This window comes from Taudactylus pleione, unplaced genomic scaffold (assembly GCF_031769625.1).
Source record: "Taudactylus pleione unplaced genomic scaffold, aTauple2 ptg000799l, whole genome shotgun sequence".
Taxonomy (NCBI): domain Eukaryota; kingdom Metazoa; phylum Chordata; class Amphibia; order Anura; family Myobatrachidae; genus Taudactylus; species Taudactylus pleione.
In genome coordinates this window covers 331,664-353,283 of record NW_028285201.1, presented here as the reverse complement: position 1 = coordinate 353,283, position 21,620 = coordinate 331,664, and the positions used below count along the sequence as shown (strand labels likewise).

Below are 21,620 nucleotides of genomic sequence, written 5' to 3'. Positions count from 1 at the left end.
GTGGTCACTCTCAAAAAAAACACACAGTGATAATCTCAAATACAACACATACCAAACAAAAACAAACCAAAAACAACAAATCAAGAACTGGTTGACGAAGGACCATGCCAACATGATTCCACAAACATGGCGTTGTGATATGGGTTCCATAATATATTCCCAAAATGTCCAGATCCAGGTTTGGTAAGGGTAGCAGGAAGTAGTGAGCGTTGGAGTGCCAAAGATTATGTGAACAAACAGAAGATGGTGAAAAAAACAACAAAAAATTAGAGGTTCGCAAACAAACCCAAACACATTAGGTATAAACACTGTTGTTTTGTAAAAACTTACCTAAAAAATCTGGCCACCACATCATTGCGTATGGCCCCCCCACATACTGACCTCCGACCAACCTCGGGGGGGCCATCCTCAGGTAAGGCATCCTCTGGCTGCATTGGGACACCACTCCTTATGGCAATGTTGTGAAATATCCCACACAGGACCACAATTTTCGATACCATATCCGGCAAATACATTAGCTCGCCACCAGAGCGGTGGAGACATCTGAATCGGCCTTTTAAAAGGCCGATACAGCGCTCCACCACTTGCCTGGTGGCTGTAAGTGCGGAATTATACGCACTTTGTGGCCCTGGTGTGGGAGCCAAATAAGGAGTGAGCAGCCAGGACATGCAAGGGTATCCACTGTCTCCTGTGAACAAAAATAGACCACATCAGGAACACTGTGTATCAAGCTTAACATTGTTATGTACTAAAGGTCTCCACTTACCCAGAAGCCACGCATCACCAGCTTGTAGGTTGGTTAATTTCTGCCATATCCCTGATTGCCGGATGACGAAGGAGTCATGAGCACTTCCGGGTAATTTAGCATTCAGGGACAGGATCTGGAGGGAGGCATCACATACCACCATTACATTCAGGGAGTGATAGTGTTTCCTGTTTCTAAATATTGCCTCCAGCCGTGCTGGAGGCTGAAGTGGTATGTGAGTACCATCCACAACCCCTATGATGTGTGGGAAGCCAGCTATTTGGTAAAAATTGGCCTTGGCCACACTAAGGGCACCCATATCCAAAGGCATTTTAATAAAATGATGGAGGTGTTTGAAAAGTGCCTCCATCACTGCCCTCAGGATCCGGGAAAAGGAGGATTGGGAGATGCCCGCCACTATTCCCACCGTTGTTTGAAACGATCCTGAGGCACAGAAATGTAACACCGCCATAAATTGCGTCAGTGGTGGTATTGCTGTTGGACTGTCAATTTGCCGCTCAAGATCACTTTCTATTAATGAGAGAGTGTCTATGATGATTTTGGGAGGTAGACGGTAGCGTCTTAAAATCTCATCATCGGGCATTCCAAAAAGGGTGACACGTGTTCGAAATATCTGGGGCCTTGCATGCCTACGATGCCTACGCCTGGGACGAGTTTGAGGTTGGTCGTCTTCAGGGAGCAGGGCCAGAACAATGCGCCCCAGATCTACCTGAAATTCAAAGTTTACAATGTAAGGCTTTTGAGCCACCCCAAAAGTAACAAAAAACAACTTAGCTTTCTGATACCATCCATAGCTGCTTACATGCCGGGGTATTGTCATGATACGTATAAACTGTAAAAAAGCCAAAAATGAGACATCAAAAATTTAGAGGGTGAATTTTTGTTGTTCAAATTGTTGCAAGCCAACACATAAAATAGGCGAAACACACATTTGGCCATCGAGGAAAACGACATTGCACACCGTACGTCAAATAGGGTTCAAATGGCCCCCAAAAATGGAAAAGGGAAAAGCAAATCTGGTTTACATGATGAATAAGCCGCCAAAAATGCGTTAATTAGTTTGCAAATGCAAGTCACTACACCAACAGTCAAAAATGCGTTAATTAGTTCGCAAATGCAAGTCACTACACCAACAGTCAAAAATGCGTTAATTAGTTCGCAAATGCAAGTCACTACACCAACAGTCAAAAATGCGTTAATTAGTTCGCAAATGCAAGTCACTACACCAACAGTCAAAAATGCGTTAATTAGTTCGCAAATGCAAGTCACTACACCAACAGTCAAAAATGCGTTAATTAGTTCGCAAATGCAAGTCACTACACCAACAATCAAAAATGCGGTAATTAATTCGCAAATGCAAGAAAAAAAATGGACTTACCCAACTCGAATATATAAGATTTCCAAAAAAAAGGTCTTTGGGTCCGAAAGCCAAAACAAACTAAAAAAGATGAAATTAGTGTTAAAAAAAAATAGCTAACCAAAAAACAGAAGTAGACACCAATTGGCCACAAATTAGACTGCACAAAACTTACCAAATCAGGAAAGGATGTGGAAAAATGCCAAAAAATGCGAACGGAAAACCAAAACAACTGTAGCAAAACCAAACAAAAAACCAACTCTGCCAAATCCTCCAACCGCAAACAACCAAATCCAAACAACTTAACCGCCAACAATCCAACAACCCAACCTCGACTCCACACACACCAAGCCATAAATAGTGTTTATTTTCCCGCACAAATTAAGGATGAATCATAGGGACGCACAATCAATGATGCGGCCGCAAACAAAGGACGCATGTATAAATACGTCACGAAATCACATTGAATTTCTGGTTGATTTCATTCTGGAAGCAGAGACATGGCTTCAGACCAGGGAAACAATGGCCAAAAATCCGGCGGTAAGGCCTTCATGCATTTTGTCTCAATGATTATTTTAAAACAAATATATTGGTCAAGTTGTGAAGTGGCTAAATCTGCATATTTGCCCAAATAGGTGAGGAGGATGAGATGGAAGAGACTGCTGGCCCCAGTCAACCCGCCAAAGCTGCCAAAAAAAAAAGGCAGCCACATTTCACAAGCAAGGAGATGGAGGTTTTGATCCAGAAGTGCATTGACATCCTGCCCCAGGCAGCCAGGAATATGAGCCAAAGCCAGAAGTGGAGAATGTGGGAGGAGGTCGCCGTTGCTGTCAATAGGGTGGGTGATTATGTCCGTCTAGCCCGGGATGTCAAACGGTGGTAAGTAAACACTTTCCCATCCTATAAACAAACCCCATTGTAAAAAAAAGGATAATGGGTCCAATTTCATTCCACAGATGGGCAGACTTCAAATATCGTCTCAAGCAAAAACTTGCCGACAGGGCTAGGCATGCAAGGGGGACAGGTGGGGGTCCCACCCCTGTGTCATTGGAGTTGACAGACTTAGAAGAGCTGGCACAGGGGTGTGTGCAGGCTGTGGAGGTGTTTGGCGTGTCCAACATGGATACGGACATGCCAGACTTTGCGGCTCCTCATGTTGGCCAAGGTAAGTCTTGTGATGTCACCAACTCTGAAATGCTATTGTGCCAATATGTAGATTCTAATGTGAGTCTTTTTGCAATTTTTCTAACAGAGACAGAGGCGGATGAGTCTGCTCCAGAGGGGAGCCTTGGCCGCAGAATTTCTGCTGGCTCTGCAGGGGAGGAACCAGTACATCCGGCTGAGGACCCTGCAGAAGCCAGTCCAGGGCGTGCCCCCTCGCAGGCAGTGGGCCTCCTCACAGAACTCAATTTTAAATCGGATTGCCATACGGAGATTCTGCAGAGGATGGACGCCAGTCTGATACGGGTGGCTGAGGCCCTGGAGCAAAATGCTGCGGCCAACGTGACCATTGGTCAGGCCCTGGCGGAAAATACCAGGGCCAACATCCGCATCGCCGATGCCCTGGAGCAGCTCGTTCGCCAGCACATGGTGGAGCCGACCTCCCTTCCTGCCGGAACATCCGGATCCTCCACCTCTGGCACAACATCAGCCAATCCTCCAAATGTGCCTAGCCCTGTGCCTAGTCCAGAGGCCACAACATCTGCCTCGGGACAGGCCAGCCCGATGGCATCCCGGACCCGGTCTGGCGCCCACCCTCACCCAGCCAAACGGCCGAGAAAACGGTGACAGCAATGGCGACTTTTCCCACACTCCTTCTGTGCTTGGCTCATATTCCTTTCTGGTCAAAACTTCCCTCTCCTTTCTTGTGAAATGTTTTTAAATTTTGTATTTACGCTTATGTTAGCAGTTATGTTTTTTTTTTTTTATTAACAAATATCTTTGCCACAAAAAAAGGCAACAAAATATTAGGCCAATTTGTTTGTGTTTAAACAATAAATTTAAAACAAAAAACTGAGATTGTATTGTGACATTATTGTACAAATGGGTTACATTTAATCCTGGCCCTAAAGGCAAAAACTGACCCTCTTAAAAAAAAAAAAAGGCCTCTTTAAGGAACGTTTAAAAAATCACATAGCGATGCAAATTCCACAGTAAACCAAAAAAAAGGGGAGCTAATTAAAACATGATGACATTATTGTTACAATAGGCCATAACCAACAAATGGTGGCCAAAATAAAAAACCAAAAATGTACGCTAATTGATTGTGTAATCATGACATTAGCAGCTCTGATTTCCACCTGCGTACGCTTTTGTGCTATCCCAATAAACTGCTTTCCAAACACATACCAAGCCGGGTTTCAATCCAACACTAATTACTTTACTGACCAGCCGCGATTAATCGCAACACCATCGTTGAGTCCCGGGACGGAGGAGAAGGCCATCGCCAATGTGGTCGAGTAATCCAGACCCTAAGCTGTGCGAGCATTTTGAAGGGAAAGCGGATGTTCCAGTGACGTATGAGACGGTCCAAACACATTTGACGTTCGCATCTGCTAATGTATGTACGCCCCAAAAACGCCTCGCCACGCCTGCGTTTTTTCATCTCCACCCCCGTCAACACCCAAAAACGCCCTGTTCTGGCAATCACATTTGACATGTCACTTCCTGTACGCTATTTTAGGAACGAGAGAAAAAAAGCTCGCAATCTGCCGTACGCACATGCGCAGTGTAACACCGACGCATGCGCGGTTAGTCAACATCGGAACGCAACGAGCGTACTGTTGTTAACGTGCGGCTCTGAATGAGGGCCAATGATCCCTATGCATTTCCTGAGAAGCATCAGAGTGTTTTCATCAATAAGTAGATCTTACTAACTGCTTTGGGGCTCGTTTACATTTGGATGTAAGACAGGTTTATGACACGCCTCTCAGATGTAGCAGTACACGCCTACTTCACCAACACGCTCCAATGAGCTTTCACAACCTCCCTGAAATGCCTTTTCAAAAGTAGGAAAGTATGAAGTAAGTTTATTGCAGACAATAAAGAACATATATTTGTAAAATGCAAGTTGGAGCAGTGTTGTGGGATAATTACAGCATCCAGACCTGGCATAACTTCGGTGTCCATTATAAATATATTACAATATTTATATGTTTACCTAAGTGATGCCAGGCCTGGATGATGTTGCATATGAAGTGACAGCTCATGTTATTCAACATATTATATTTGCTTTCTGTTCTGGTTGCTATTGTCTTAGGGCCTGATTCAGAGTTGTACGTGAGCCCAATAGTTTGCGTAGAACTCCAATGTCAGGAGATCTGTGCCTGCACATGATGTACACCTCTGACTGTATAACATAAAGCAGATATTTGGGGATGGAGGAGGGGCGGCGTCAGGCAGCATACCAGAATACGGGGGGGGGGGGCGGGGGGTTGGCCCCGTTTTAATGGTCTGCCGAAGCCAGTGGCTGTGTTTTTGTATGTAGCTTCACTGGCTTCAGCTGTGTGAAACCACCGGCCATCCTGCGTAACAAGATGACCACTCAGACGACCGATGGTCACGCAAGTAATCCGATGGCTACATCCTCAGACATTGTTGTGGATCACAGAAGCCGGCAGGAGGCGTCTCTTTACTCAAGACGCATCCTGCGGCATTAGCATATGATCGCAGAGTAGCTGCGTCTAAAGACATAGCTATTCTGCAATAGCATACAATTCTGAATCCAGCCCTTAATGTATTTTTATTTTGCACAACCTGATTTGTGTTTGACTATTGTTTGTGGATATCTTCTTTTTTTAACCTTGATGTTGCACCTGCTAATTAAATACTGCTTCAGCTGACCTTTATATTGTACAGTGACTATCACTACCTATTAGTGACAAACACAAGTGTTTCATTGATGAAATTCAGAGGAAATTTTAGTAACTTCTCACTGTGCTAGTAATTACAAAGGCGTTTAGTTTTCAACCAGAGGATACAAAGTCATACCTTACCTGTACTCTATGGGACAAAGAGAGCATTTGTGTGTGATATTTTTTTTGCTTCCTACATCTTAATGAGCAGGACAAAACCAAATTAAAATCCACTACATTCTTGCAGGGTATAGACTTTAGTAAATTGCCCCCCAATTAGCTTGAAAGGAAATTCCTAGCTATAAAGTAATCTTTATACACCCTCCATGTAATTTACAAAACCATGTGACACCTATAAATGGGGATGGTCTATCCGTGCTTATGTGTATGTGTGTTCCTAATTGTGTTATCAATACCTGAGACTGTATCGACCAGAGAGTAATAATGTAATGTATCTTTGTTCCAAAAACAGATACAACGCTCTGTAAACAGAAAAAATACAGTACTATAAGGGATAAATTTACTAAGATTCGAGTTTGGTCGAGATTGCAATCTCGGGTGAGTTTAGTCATGTTTTTCATCTCGCAAAGTTAGCCATGGCAAACTCTGGTGAGTGTGGCAGAGAGTTCTCATTTTTCACTGAAAAACCCGGGTGAGATTGCAAACACGAATCAACTCACTATCGGCCAAGCTCATAAGTACTTTTCATGAAAAAGATACAACTCTGGAATTTACCAAGAATCGAGATTACAATCTCGAGTGAGACTGTAGCAAACTCGCTGAGAAATTGAAGTTTCAACACTTCACCTCCTGAGCTGCAAGTTTTGCAGAAACATACACAGATCAGTGTGATTTGTGTATGTTTCTGAGTGTGTACCTAATTTTTCCCACGGGCCGCTACATGTAAAGTTGCCGCTGATTGGCTAGCGGCCCGTGGGAAATAGCAATCTTCTGTCATTTTGCAAGGTGCAAGTACATGTGACAACATATACTTACACCTGTCCGCCTTGGATCGGGTCACTCGATTTGTTATTTTGCCAAGTCCGGGGATGCTACAGAGAGCAGCGCAAGGACAGAGGTGAGTATGGGTTCTTTTTTTGAGGTACACCCGTGGATTCTACATGGAGAAGTGGATGTAAACATCTGGCAGCAGGTAAGTATGTGTGAGTGAGGTAGGTGTATGTATTAAAGTTATACTGTATATGGTGTTTGCGTACTGTGTTTTTTTAACTATTTATTTTACAGCAGGGGTATGGGTGCCGGCCGCCTACTGGCACTTGTAGTTCCACAATTGCCAAAGGGCAGGCAAGCTGGCACCAGTAGTCCACTGTAAAATATAATAGTTTTGAACTATTATTACCCCCTATTCACCGCTCCAGGGGTGTGGGGACGACCCCCGGGCTTCAGCCTAAGCCTGGGCTTTCGGGAGAGGAGGGACCCCTTCTTGGGGGGGGGATCCTCACCTTCCCTGAGATCCCCGGCTTGGACTGACCGGCTTGGGGTGTTAATGGTTTGGCTGTGGAGACCCAGTGATACGGTCTCCTGGCTGTGGTTTTAAATATAGGGGGAACCCTACGCATCTATCACTCTATATTTAAAACCAGGACTGGTCCTGCAGCCAGGTGCTGGTTCCTAAATTACAGGGGGAACCCTACACGTTTTGTTCCCCATAATTTTAGGAACTCAGTTCGGGGCTGGTTAAGCTTTTAGGATGAAGCCTACGTCATTTTTTTAAAAACATTTAAAAACATTTAACCCTTGTTTAACAGGTACAACACACAAGCAACCTTCACATATCTCACTGATATGTGCAGGCTGCTTGTTCGGGAGAGTTAGGCAGAGAGAAGACACTGCAATCTTGAGTGAGTAATCTCATCTAAACTTGCTACTCGGGGGAGAAATCTCGATCTGCTTCACTATCGGCCAACTCACTTTCAGTTAAACTCACTTCTTAGTAAATTTGCGGGTTTAAAAATGATAAACTCACCCGAGTTTCGGCGATGCAAATCGAGTTTAAAAAAAAACAAACTCAGTCAAACTTGAATCTTAGTAAATCTGCCACTAAGATTGGTATGTTGTATACAGGTATACTATGCAAGAGGGTGCTCTGTATAAACTGAGTGCTATGCGTCTGTTTCAAGTGTATATACATACACTGTAGGGTGATATACAACAGGTGGAAGGTAGACACAGATCTGAGCAAATATTAGTGCTCCTTAGAAGGCGGCATCCCACACCTTTGCTAACTATCTCCTTACCAAAAATGTATCCTTGTAAGCCTTAGGTATAGAGTCACTACCTGGTGAGGTCTTGGTATAAGTATTGTAGCTCCCCAGCTCCCTGGTGGCGTTAATTCCTCTGTGCTTGGTGGAGGGGACTGTATGTCCCTATAGTTTTCATCCTCCAGTCGCCATCTTTGTTCCAGTGTGTGCAGGGTACCACACCCATTTAGAAACGCAGTGACCACTGGATACTGCAGAAGCTAGTCGGGACGTGATGTTTGCGAGCTAACACTGCCCACAGTCCTGCGGTCCCAGTGGTGTTCATGCTCTGACTCTCTAGCCGGAGAGGAGACTTATTGTGACTAGTGGATTTTTCAGATAGTTGCCATAAACCGGTGTGTGGAGTGCACACACCACGGTGTTGGTTCTGCAGTGACCCCCAGGTCTGCATTCTCCCAAGAGCTTGTGGTCAGATATTATATTTGTATGCTCTACTCTACAGATGGAGAGAAGACTTGGTGGATGTTGGGTGAGCAGGAATAAGTTGGTCTAGATTCTCCAACACGTATCTGCCTTCTGGCCTTCTTCAGGGTGTTAATGTGCCTTCTTCAGGGAGTTAATGTGAGTCTGTTGCTGGTGGTAATGCTCTTATATCCATTTTATTTTTTTTACCATATCTGCCAACTCACATAATTAAACCAACTTATATGTGCAGCTGTTTATATCCTATTGAAATCTGAGGTTTTTTTATAAGAATGTTTTTGTTGTAGTTTTTGGTCCTTATAAGGTGAAGTCTGAGCATGTCTTCCTCTTCTGGGTGTAACCTAGTGTGTGTAGTGGAGTCTGGTAATAATTCCCATGTGCATACCTCGTAACTGTCCTGCATCCAGCGGGACAGTCATGTTTTTCTGGGACTGTCCCGCTGTCCCACCCACGGGCCACAGTGTCCCGCGGTGGGGGGGGGAAGTTGGGGAGAGCACAAACCGCTGCTCTGCATAGGTTTGTGCTTGGCAGAGCAGCAGGTGTGCAGGGGCAGAACAGATGCCGTGCGCACAGCATCTATTCTCATGTGCATGGACTGCCTGGGGGCTGCCCAGCATCTCGGAGAGTGCTGGGCATGCCCCCAAAAGTGACGAAAATGGGGGAAGCCGCAAGACCAGTTTTCCATAGGCTCCACCCCTATTAGCATAAGCCACACCCCCTTTTCTGTCCCTTCTTGCGTTCAGCAAATGTTGGGAGCAGTGGCGTCCCTCCCCACGGTGACACCCGGCGCGGGGAGGGACGCCATGCGCTCGGCACCTGCCGAAATGGGGGCGTGGCCTTCGGGAGGGGTGTGTTGGAGGCGTGGCATCGCATGGCGGGCCTTCGGGAGGGGCGTGGCCTCGCCGTGCGAACCCGGCTCGTGGCCGTGGTTAACAAAATGATACATTAGGTATCAATGGGGTGATGCCCGGCGGGGGGTGCAGGAGGTGCGGGCATGGGCAGTGCCGGCTTCCTCACTGACAGGAGCCGAGTGCTGCACTTAATGCTATAGTGCAGCACCCGGCTCCTGTCACTGAGGGGGATCCTGCACCTTGGTGTCACCCCTCGGCGGGTGACACCCGGGTGCGGGCCGCACCCCCCGCACCCGCCTTGTGACGCCACTGGTTGGGAGGTATGCATTTGTGGCATGAACGCAATGTGTACTGCACCCATTGTCCTAAACTTAATGCATTATTAGTTGTTGCATGAATTGCTGGATTGGAGTGATTTGGAATCCCTAGGTCTGTATTTGAGTGGTGTCTGACATTGTAGTCACTATATGTTACTACAATGCACCTGTGAAACACTATTAAGTTGATCATGAGCAACCACTACAGTATTTTGTATAGCTGTTCTTAGAGGCATGGATGGGACCAGCACTGGGAGGGTGTGCTGGTTCCTGCAGTGCTATTTGGATGTCTCTGGGGTACCTTCAGGTAAGTTGGCGCTCAACTTATATTTATGTATGTGCTGTTGTCATGTGGCACAACAGTATGCAATATACAGTATGACCCAGAGTGGGTGCTATTATCATGTAGCATTAGGGATGCCGGAATGGAGTTGCCGTGACGTGGCCCAGTACTTAACCATATATTTGCAAATATATGCAACACAGATCTCTTAATTTCTATTATCATGTAGACTTTTTGCTGGATTTTTTGCTGTTTGCTGGGGGGAAATTTTCTTTTCTAGTCCAAAATAAACCCCTCCCTTTACAAGCACCTGTGAAAAACTATCAAGTGGATCATGAGCAACCATTGTTTTGATTGCTTGTCACTATACAGTATGTGCCTGTTCATGTCTGTACATAGGGTGGTTACCTGGTACAAACTTGTGGGGTTTTACATGTGTATTTTCTTTTCACCATTTTTTCTTGTTTATATATTTTCATTGGTGTGTGCATAGCAGGATGCATACACTGGGCTCGATACTATTAGATGCAAGTAGGGTCCTGCAAGCCGTTCTCACGGCGAACTGCGAATTAAATTTGCCATCCAATTCCAAATTCGAATTGATTCTTCAGAGGAAATTTGTGGGTTTTATTATGCACCTTCCTGAGCAGGTGAAGTGGTAGAGAACATTATACAGTATATTAGAGTAAATATTTCAGAATACAGAGCCTCTGGTACACCCCTCCCAATGAATAATCATGAACTTGGAGGGGTTTAAATAGCATAATTTTGTCCAATAAGACTTGTCAGTTTGTATGTGAATTTCTTTAAAAGGCTCAATAATGGGTTAATTTATGTGGGACAGGTATGTTGAGATGTAAATAATGTGGGACAGATATGTTGGGTGTTATATCAACGGGAGAGGGGTTTTTAAACCTGCATAAGTGTTTATTTCAACTGTTTACAAACTTGTATAAAACACTGAAAGTTACTATACAGACGTTCTTCTGTATCCTAAAATGCTGGAAAAAACTTTAATTTGCTGAAAAACGCTTGCTATAATTTTGTTAACAATTAATAAAAAGTGCAAATATCAGTCATTTCACACCTCTTAAAAAACCTCCAGTTCATTCTTAATTGCCACTAACAGCCTTCTATTTGATGTATCTCATTTGTCAGTTTTTGAGGGCAGAGCCGGCCCTAGGCATAGACAAACTAAGCAAATGCCTATGGGTACCCAAGCCCACCTAGGGTTGACAGAGGTTTGTGGCAGGCATGGCCAGGGCACCTGCTGCTGGCTTGGCAGAGACTATGGCAGCTGCTACTGTCACTGTGCAGCGTCCATGATTGGAGCTCAGCTGACAGCTCCAATCGGGCCTGGCAGCAGCAAACAGTGAGCAGGCAGTGGCGGAACAGCCAGCTGCGGTTTGTGGGGATGGGGCACCTGGACAATGGCTAGTGGTTAGCGCGGGTGCAGTGCTGGGAGAGGAGTGAAGGGTGTTGTGTGCTGTGCTGGGACAGGGGTGCTGGTTATGGGGTACTGTGCTTTGATCTGTGCTGGGATGGGTGCTGTCCTTTGATTTGTGCTGGGTGAGGGCTGATGGGAGCGCAGCACAATGGGGAAAGGGGCCACAGCACAGTGGGACCATGCCCCTTCTGTGAGGCCACACGCTTTTTCAGGATGCCATGGGTGGGCACCACCCATAATCTTGCCTAGGGCACTAATTTGGCTAAGGCCAGCTGTTTGAGGGTCCAGGATGATTTCATGCACTTCTCCCAGGTCACATATTGTAGAAAAGTCACACACCCTGGCAGCCGGTTATTTATATTTTTGACGAATTAGAGGGGAGGAGGATTGGCGTTTTGTCATTATGACATGACTTTTTCAAAAAAGTATTTTGAAAACATGAAAAAGTCAAATCATAGTATACCTGCCCCAACACTTCTACACTTTGACGTCACAGGACATGTGACAGGAGAGACATCGGCAGTGGCAGATTTTACTTAGGGGCTGTGGGGCTGCGGGGCTGCAGCCCCCTCAGTAAAATCCGCCACTTCAGTGAGCCAGTTGCAGTCTGTGACTGCACTGGCTACACTGTGACAGGAGGTGGCTTCCCATTGGAAGCGCCACCTGCCAGTCACGCACAGGATAGACAGCCTCAATACACCAAGGTGCCAGGCGTTTTGCGCCACATGGCGACTCTGCTAGCGCAGGGTGTCTTTTGTGCCTCTTTCGCTCATAAATGTGCCTTAGTTGCAATGTAATGTGACTGTAACGGAACAGGCGACTGTGCCGATTAATTTGATTTGTGACATTTGTATATCTGTGTGCAGCTGTATACGAAGCACAATGGAACTTGGTGTGGAATAAAGCTGCGACCACTGCATTGTAACACTTTATATATAGATTCAAACAGATTAGTGCTCCTGGTGCATCCTAGTCGCATCACATTGTGACTAAGATGGCTTTTCAGGTGAAAAAGACACAAAAAAGATGCCCTGGTTTAGCCGAGTCTCCAGGGACCTAGTGCCCAGAGAGGCTGTTTGGCGCGACTGCAGCAGTTGTGTATGAGGACACATGCAGTGGCATAACTAAAGGTGTGCCCTGGGCGCCGTATGACCGGTGACGTGCCGCCGGCCACGGTACTGGCCCGTCCTAGTTAGGCAGTGTAGCGCCGACCACAGTGTGTGCGGTCAGCGCTACACATTTACACAGGACCGGAGAGTCAGACAGACTGTCACTGGCTGCTGCTGCTGCTGCACACACATCACTGCCGCGCGGCGGCGGTGTGAGTGTTAACCAGCAGCCAATGAGAGTCAGACAGACTATCATTGACTGCTGCAGCGCCCACTGCAAGAGCCGGGCTTGAGCTCACTCATGAGCTCCGCCTTCCGGCTCTTGCAGTGGGTAATGGGAGAGACGTCAGGACGTCTCTCCCATAATGCAGAGCGCGGCAGCCCGGGAGGACTGACGTGCGGCGGCCAGAGCGTTGATTAAGGTAAGTGTATTTTTTTTTTACTTGTGTGTCTGCACTACGGGGGGGGGGGCAACATTACTGGGGGGGACCTCTACTGGGGACTACAACTGGGTGGGGGGCAACCTCTACTACTGGGGGCACTGCATCGGGAGGGGGAACCTCTACTGGGGGCACTATATAAGGGGCTTACTACTAGGGGCACAAGGAAAACTACTACTGGGGACACTATATAAGGGGCTGACTACTAGGGGACCACTACTGGGGGCACTAAATAGGGAGGATCACTACAGGGGCAATTTTAAAAGGGGACTGGATAGGGGGATCACTACTGAGGGCCTGCATAAGGGGGACCTCTACTGGGGGCACTGCATGGGGGGACGACTACGGCTGGGGGCACTATATAAAGGGCTTACTACTAGGAGCACTGCACTGGGGGGACCACTACTGGGGGCCTGCATAAGGGGAACCACTACTGGGGGGGAAGACTACTATATAAAGGGCACTGCATAGGGGGTACCACTACTGGGGGCACTGCATAAGGGGGTACCACTACTGGGGGCACTGCATTGGGGGGACTGCTACTGGGGGCACTTCATAGGGGGGGACCACTACATGGGGTACTGTATAAGAGAGACCACTACTGGGGGCACTGCATAAGGTGAACTAATGAGGGGCTGCATAAGGGGGACCACTACTGGGGGTACTGTATACAGGGCACTACTATGGGCCTGCAAAAGAGGGACCACAACTGGGGACATTGCATACTGGGGGTACTGTATAAGGGGCACTACCGGGGTTAAAGGTGCATATGGAAAGGAATGTTCAGAGTGATGATAAAGGGGTGTGTCATGTTGACACGTCCCATTTTTAAGTGACCACGCCCATTTTCACCGTGAGCGCCTTCGGCAGGGGGGGGCGAGCTCCATTTTTAAATTTGCCCAGGACTCCAAATACCCTAGTTACGCCACTGGACACATATGTATATAGTGAATTCTCAACTGGGCTAGCTACCTCACACCATGGTAACAACTCATCATCCAGAATAAGTGGTAACTTAAAGGGCCATTTATGTATCCAGTGAACCAACACCCAATACAGTGCTAAACATGGCAATAACGGAATCTACTTGTCAAAATGTGTACCTATCATGCTGTACATATGCCCACAGTAAATCATAGGCACAGATAGACACTAAGGGCTGGATGTAATAGAGATAGAGTTTGATGGAGGTGCGGGATGCAGACTGATCTTGATCTTTTTTTAAAGTTGCAGTCATTTACAAGGCAAAGCCGATCTGGCTTTGCCTTTTAAATGACTGCAACTTTAAAAAAACAATCGAGATCAGTCTGCATCCCGCACCTCCATCAAACTCTATCTCTATTACATCCCACCCTTAGGTGCTTTTGGCTCAATGATACATGCCCGTCAATTAGAAGGGAGAAACAGGTCTTCACAGAGATATGCAGAGCCAGATTAAGGGGATGCCAGGGCTGCTGTGACCTAGCTCTGGCACTGCTGTCTACAGTGACATGTACAGGACCCACTGACCCTCTGGTCGGCAGGTTCTGTGGTCCTAGAGGTGCAAAGTAAGGCTCTATTCCCTGTCTGCTTAGGTGCCTTGACAAAATGGTCAGACTCGTACTCTTCTTGTCAGTAGGTGGCGTTTTTGTGCAGGAGGTTTTTTAATTGTTTTCCCCTCCCTATTGTGGGTGAAGTGGCAATGAGTTCAACATGGAAATTTTGCTTTGTTGTTGGGTTACCCCATATTGTGTAAGAAAATGTGATGAAGGAGTCCAGCTGGGGTGCATGATTTGGTTCTTTGCTGAGCCTCCTCTAGAAGGGTTAGTTTTGTCTCCGGTGGGGTTAGTGCCTAAGAAGGCCCCTAGAAATTTCCTCTTCATCCAGCACCTCTCCTACCCATCCAGTCGGTCCATTAATGATGCTAATCCACCCAGTTTGTCCAGGGTTTCTTATCAATCCTTTGACGCCCTGAGTATTGTTTGCTCCTTTGTAGTGGGGGTGTTGTTGGGCAAGGTGGATATCGATTTGCCTTTTCGCTTGTTGCCTTTTGGGGTTTAAGTTGGGACATGGTTATTACATTGACAGGTGCCTGCCCATGGGGGGTACCTTGTTCCATCCTGCACTGATGCCTGTGTGCGAGCACAGGGGAGTTTGGGTTGGCCTACTACCTAGACCATTTTCTCTGTGTTGGGCCAGTTGGCTCCTCCTGCTGCGCAGACCTTTATCATTGCATGCCATGTTTTCAGAGCGTGGGTTCCCCATTGCCTTGGATAAGTTTGATGGTCCTGCACGGCTCGCTCCTATCTGGGCATTGTAGTAGACACTGTTGCATGCTGTTGGCTGCCAGTGGATAAGATTAGGAATTTGCATGATGCCATCTTCTTGGCACTGGCTGCAGGGAAGGTTACTTTGAAGCATTCACAGTCCTTACTGGGACTGTTCAATATTGATTGTTATATAATCCCGATGAGTATTGGCAGGTCATACCATTTCCTTAAGCTTTCCAGTAAAATCTGAAGGGACCTTCAGGCATGGGAGAAAAACCATTTGGACCTCTCCTCCCACATCCAACTCTCAGCTACAGCTGTTTATTGATGCGGCTGGTTCCACAGGTTTTGGGGATTAACGAGAGGGCTCTTGGTGTGCTTCGGTTTGACTGGATGGCTAAGTCACTGAGGCCCACTTCAGGAACCTCTTGGTTTTGGAACTTTTCCCTATCATAGTTGTGTTAAAACTTTGGTGGGAGCCTCTCCACGATAGGAGCATAATGTTTTTGTGCGTTTAACCTAGGGGTTATCTATTATCTGGCAGAGCTCCTCTTCTCTGCCCATGGTGCGTTTGCTTTTTTGCCTGCTCTCGTGTTGTTTGGCTTGTAATATGTTTGTGGCGCAACATGTCCCTGGCATGGATAACTCCATTGCGGACATGCTTTCATGGCTCTAGTGGTCGCGGGCTTTGGTGCCACTGGCTGCTGTGGACGGTGATGTATGTCGCTTTCATTATTGGCAGGTGATCAGGCAGGTTTGGAAGGGCTGGCATCTCGCTCCATGGCACTGGGGAGCTTCAGGGCCTATCAGTCTGTGTTGGCGCAATGGGAGGCGTTCCTGGTGTGCAAGCACACTGCCGGTAAGAATAGGTGCTTCTGTCATGTGGAGCCTGTTTGTTGCGGGGAAGTTGAGGGCGGTAGTGGCTAAGATATTTGCAGGCTTTTCTTTTTTTTTGTGGCTGCATTCTCGCCAGGATATTACTGAAAGTTTTCTGATTCAGAGGGTTCTTAAAGGCTGGACCCGATTGGCTCCCCAGCCCGACGATCACAGGTGCGTGATTTGCGTCAGTTTACTCGTTCAGTTAGTGTCCACGTCAGGTTTGCGATGGTCTTTCATGAGGTAAACCTTAGTTACTGCGTGATCATGTCTTGGTGACTCAGTCCATGTTGTGCTGAATACGGCAGTCTAAGACAGACCAGTTGGGTTAGGGTCACACTACCTCCCTGTCCAGTGGCATAGGCTTCAGAGTATTTACGGTGTCGGCCTTCATGCATAGGCGTCTGGCTTGTGCATTTGGATTGTGGGTCTTACGGCAATGTGTTTTATCTCTCTGTCTGGATCCTTGGTAGTACGGCACTCATTCCTTTTGAATTGGTGCTGCCTCTGCCGCAACATCCTTGAGTAAATTAAGACTCTCAGTCACTAGCAGCCTAAAGCTTACAAGTGCTATGTGCATTAACTAACATTTGTCTGTGTTATCTCACCAGGTTTTCTTGCTTTAGTTTGCGGTTTTTATTTTTTAGATTTTAACTTGGGAGCTGCAGCCACTTGTCACCTTCCCCGGTGGTGACCTCAAGGGATTTTCCATTTTTCCCTGAACCTCGGAACCTGATTAGCTATTGGTATCTTGGCAGATTTTTCAGGTTTTTACCTCGGACCAAATTATCCGTTCCCTCTCCTCTTCCTTGTGTGAGTGAGAGATTTCTCTTCCCATCATTTTGGTTTTAGTTTGCTGGTTACTGAATTATTTATTTTGTGTATTTTACTGCATATGGGCAATCGGTCATTAATACATATACTGTGCATTTCAGTCCCCCTGCCCTCTTTGCTGCAGTGCATTGTATCAGGGGGCTTGATACTATGGGCCATATTCAATTAGAGGCGAAAAATCAGAGGTTGGACTTTTCGCCGTCATCGCAGGTTTTCCTGGGGATAAAGTATCATGCGCGTGTCCGCGTATCCCCTTATTCAATTAGGAATCGGCGAAAACAGGACCCAGCGAAAAAGTATCGAAAAGTCCTGTCACCCCCCAAAAGATGATCTGACATGGGGGATCACTATGGGTACCCCCGAATTGGCCTGCTAAAAGGTATTTGGGGTTTTTAAACGGTGTCGGCATGTGCTTTTATACGTCTTTGTTAATGTGGTGAAGAATAGCATTTACCAAAATTTTGGGGGAAAACAATTAGTCCCATCAAATTTGGGATACATGAAAATGGGTGCAAGCATATTTTGAAGTCCCAAAAGTGAACTTTAAAAATTGTTAAAAAATCCATCTGCCGCAACCAAAAAAACACCTGTCGCATACTTTGGGGAACCCCCCTGAGTCTATTTCGCTAGTTTTTAAGTTTGTCCCCCTACTTTTTTTTCACAAAAACAAAACCATTTTTTTTGGGATGTCCTATGCTACTTTTTAAAACATTTTTGACAGCTAACATTTAGGGGATATTCCAAGGGCTGCAGGGTACTTTTTTTAAAGTTTGCACCCCAAAACCCCAATTCTGCACTTTTTTTCGCACCTATTCTTTGGTGAAAAGTTATCCCTGTTGATGCTCTCCTTCCTTGCCTTTTTTGGTTGGCTGACTCGTATGGTCCCCCCGTGGGTTTCTAGTATTATGTACAGTAACTGGATACTTGTAATGACAGCTGTGGAGTCAGGAGCATAGTTAAATATAAATTTGGTGGTAAACAGAAACTTGAAGGTATGTAAAGCTGGATACAAACAATAACCATTTGATGCAGAGTGGATAAGTCAGATTCAAATGCAGCAGTAGTAGGAGGAACAGCTTGCAGAAGCCCAGATGGCTGGAGCTGCACAGATTATGGGCTGGAGATATACAGATTAGATACAAGCCAAGGCAAAAACCTGCATAGTAGATGATACATACTCACAGACAACAGTGGAGCTGCAGCTTGCAGAAGTCCAGTAGACAGGAGTGCAGGTTCAGGCAGTGGAGAACAGGGACTGATTTAGAAAGGATCGCTGATGCAATTATGCACGCAGTTCTGCTGCGAAAGTATGCTAATATTTGTAATTGCAAAGCACTCGCATGGACAACATGCAGACGCCCACTTCCCCTGTCGCATATCCGAAATATCTTGCAATCCAGCCAAAACATTGGTTACATCAAAGTATATCAACGCCACTCGCACATGTAAGGCGGGTCTGACCCTACCACTAAGTTGCTAACTTTCCTGCATGCATTGAGAGCTCAAGCTGCGTATGCCATCGCAGTGGCTAATTTATGCACGCCCCTGCAACGGCGTTCAAATGCACTGGCACACCTGCGTTTATCCGACCCCCCCCCAATGGTACTTCCTGTCAATCACTCTGCGATGGGTGTGCATCATTACTGCAGTCGCAGTCCAGATCACAATGGCTAGTTCACATGCACAGTACGCAACATTTCGACCAATTGAGTGCATATTAGCAACTGCGTTCCTTGCTGAATCAGGCCCACAATCCAGGGAAAGCAATCAACGACCATCAAGGTGCATAGTGAGGGGCAGGAATAAATAGTCTGTGAGGCAGGTGCAGGTGATTAAGCAGGGGAGTAAGATTAACTCCTGCATGAGGAGAAAATGTCAGAATACATCAGCAGCTCCTCTGGTGGCACAGAGGTACTGCAGGCCAGATACAAAATAAAGGACAAACATTTAGTGGTTCATTTGGGAGTAATGGACTGGGTTCCGGATGTCTCTTGACCTCCGATTCATCATTGTGAAGGATTTTGAGTATTTGGTCAAATTGTGGCCACAGTGTACTTTGCTCTTGTCCTGTATTTTTCCCCACTGTTCCTGGGCAGCGCTGTCATGGAGTGGCAGAGTAATAAGGAGAATGTCCTGGTGACTAATAGAGCTTTGGCTTTGGGAGCCTCAGTAGTATCACACCCCCTTATTCGTTCCCAGTATTCTCACCTCTATACAACTCACAGAGGAGGACACTTTTGTTTTTGGTGGCGGTTCAGCTCTTTACTGGGAGTCTTGCGTGGCAGGGAAAGCATTACAGTGACTATCTTGCTACATGTTTGTTAGGTGCGCTCCCCTTCAATACACTGGGTAGGCTGATTTGACCCTAATGGGGTCAGCGGCACAATCTTACCAGCAGGCCTGATAGTGTATTGGTATGGGATTCGGCTACCTATTTTGCTTGCCGTTGTGAAGGGACTGTAAGCCCTTGCAAGCTTTGATAAATCTAGTTACTTTATGTTAATTTAATAAAAAGCTGATAACTGTCGCTAGGGCGTTTACAGTATTTCCATCACTACCTTACAATGGAGCACACATTAGTTAAACACATTTCAGAATTTCAGATATTTTAGTAAAACCTACCTGTGTGAATAGACATTTCTTCCAGCATTTAGATAGGACAAAGTTGAGCAGCAGCCATGAAGCAAGGACTCAAATAGCTATAGAAAAAAAAGTTTAACACATTATAATGTTTAATACAGAGAATTTATTTTGAATACAGAGAATCATTTAAGGCAGGGATGGGGAACGTCCGACATGCAGGCTATATAATGCCCGCAAAATCATTTGGACTGGCTCTGCCAAAGCAACCGCAGGCGGGACTCGAAAATCAATAAAGCTGGAAGCTTTTTTCTGCTAGCCTCATCTCGCTAGCAGGGTGCCTAGAATAGCACCCTGCAGCCAGAATCTATGCAGCAGTACCGCCTGGAGAATCCTTAGGTCATTTCCAATGGTCACACCGCTACTCTTACAGCTCCCTGGAGCATCCTAAGGATGCTCCGGTTGCTGTAATCAACGGCGATTGTGGCCCCTCCCCCGCCGTGTGATATCACATGGAGGGACGTTGCCTGCACAGGGCCCACAAATGATTTTAGAAATATCAAAATGGCCCTTGGCAGAAAAAGATTCCTCTCCCCTGATTTAAGGCATACTTACAGAGTCTAAAGCACAGTCTGTTCCAGAGAGGTTAAGGTGGCACAGTGAGGTGCAGTGATTCAGAAAATGATAGAGATTCTGAAATAACAATAATAATGATAATAATAAAAACTATTGTACTTCTGCTAAATATTAATATTTACAATCAATTAGGAAAAATAGCAAAACACATATTTCCAGTCTCTTATAATAGCTGTATGAAGCAGGGGCAGTTTAAGAGAGCAAGGGGCCTGTGGGCCTGATTCAGAGCCGCACGCTATATGAGATCGCTCGCACGTCGTGTATGCAAATTGCATAGGCAGTGCTACCGCACAGCAATGCATTGGCACGCCCAGAATTGCACGTCACGCCCACTTGTGCACGTCATGTCCAGGAAGTGTAGGCAACCATCGGTACATCAGATGCGATTGCAGCACTTGAGGTTGACCATACCCTGCCGCAAGCACTGCGAGCACTTCAGTGTAAAAACAAGCCAGATGACGTGTACTATGATGCTGTCTTTTAATTATGCACACGCTGTTGAGATGCTCAGGCACGCCTGCGTTTGCACATCCACCCCCCCCTGTTTTTAATGGCCAGCCCCAGTTACCACCTAAAAACGGCTTCCCCTGTCACCCACTCTGCTGGGCTGTCTAAGCGCAGCGAGTAAATGCTTTGTGAACTTTCGCTAAGGTATGCGCACAATGCATACATGAACATATAAGTATGTCTGTGCTTGGGATCACTAAAGCATAAAAAGCAGAATGGAACAATATGTTTACCAAATGTTTAATAATGAAATACACATAAAAAAGAACTGCAGTTCCTGAATATTAAATGAACAATCAACAGGTGCAAATATACATCAGTACATAAGAAATGGATATATACCATAATCCTGAAATTAAGTTTTTTTAAAAAAGGTAAAAATACATAAGATAGAGTCCTGCTTAGCAGAAAAAAAGAGGCTTGTGAGTTCTGATAATAAAAGAATGTCACAGTTTGCAAGAGCACGATGATATAAATGCTTTCCTGTTTCCAGAGGGAAAGCCAGCAAAAAAAGGTGTTCCTAAGCACAATAGACTCACCGCTCCTCGTATGCTAAACAGTGGTAATCCAGATATCCCTGGAGGCTTGTATGGTATTAAAGTGTCGCCTATGAATAGCAGGCGGAAAAAAGTGCAGAATTGGGGTTTTGGGGTGCAACATTGCGGGAACCCACGTGCAGACATCAGACAGTCCCTCAAAGGCAATCTACATCAAAATTTTTAAAAAACACACTTAAGAACACCCCAAAAATTTTCATTTTGGGGGCAAAAAAAAAAATTTGGGGGGACGAAGTCAAAAACTAGCGAAAT

At 46.0% G+C, this 21,620-nt stretch overlaps 1 protein-coding gene across 1 annotated transcript in view; it reads right to left on the bottom strand.

The window, feature by feature from the left end:
• LOC148474932 (capping protein, Arp2/3 and myosin-I linker protein 2-like) overlaps positions 1-21,620 on the bottom strand; it is a 970,125-nt gene that overhangs the window by 810,131 nt on the left and 138,374 nt on the right. Inside the window, exons 10-11 of the mRNA XM_088457971.1 lie at positions 20,284-20,361; positions 19,711-19,787 (exon numbers count right to left, since the gene is read on the bottom strand). Of these exons, the coding sequence (XP_088314097.1) occupies positions 19,711-19,787; positions 20,284-20,361 (155 nt within the window). The remainder of the gene's footprint in view (positions 1-19,710; positions 19,788-20,283; positions 20,362-21,620) is intronic.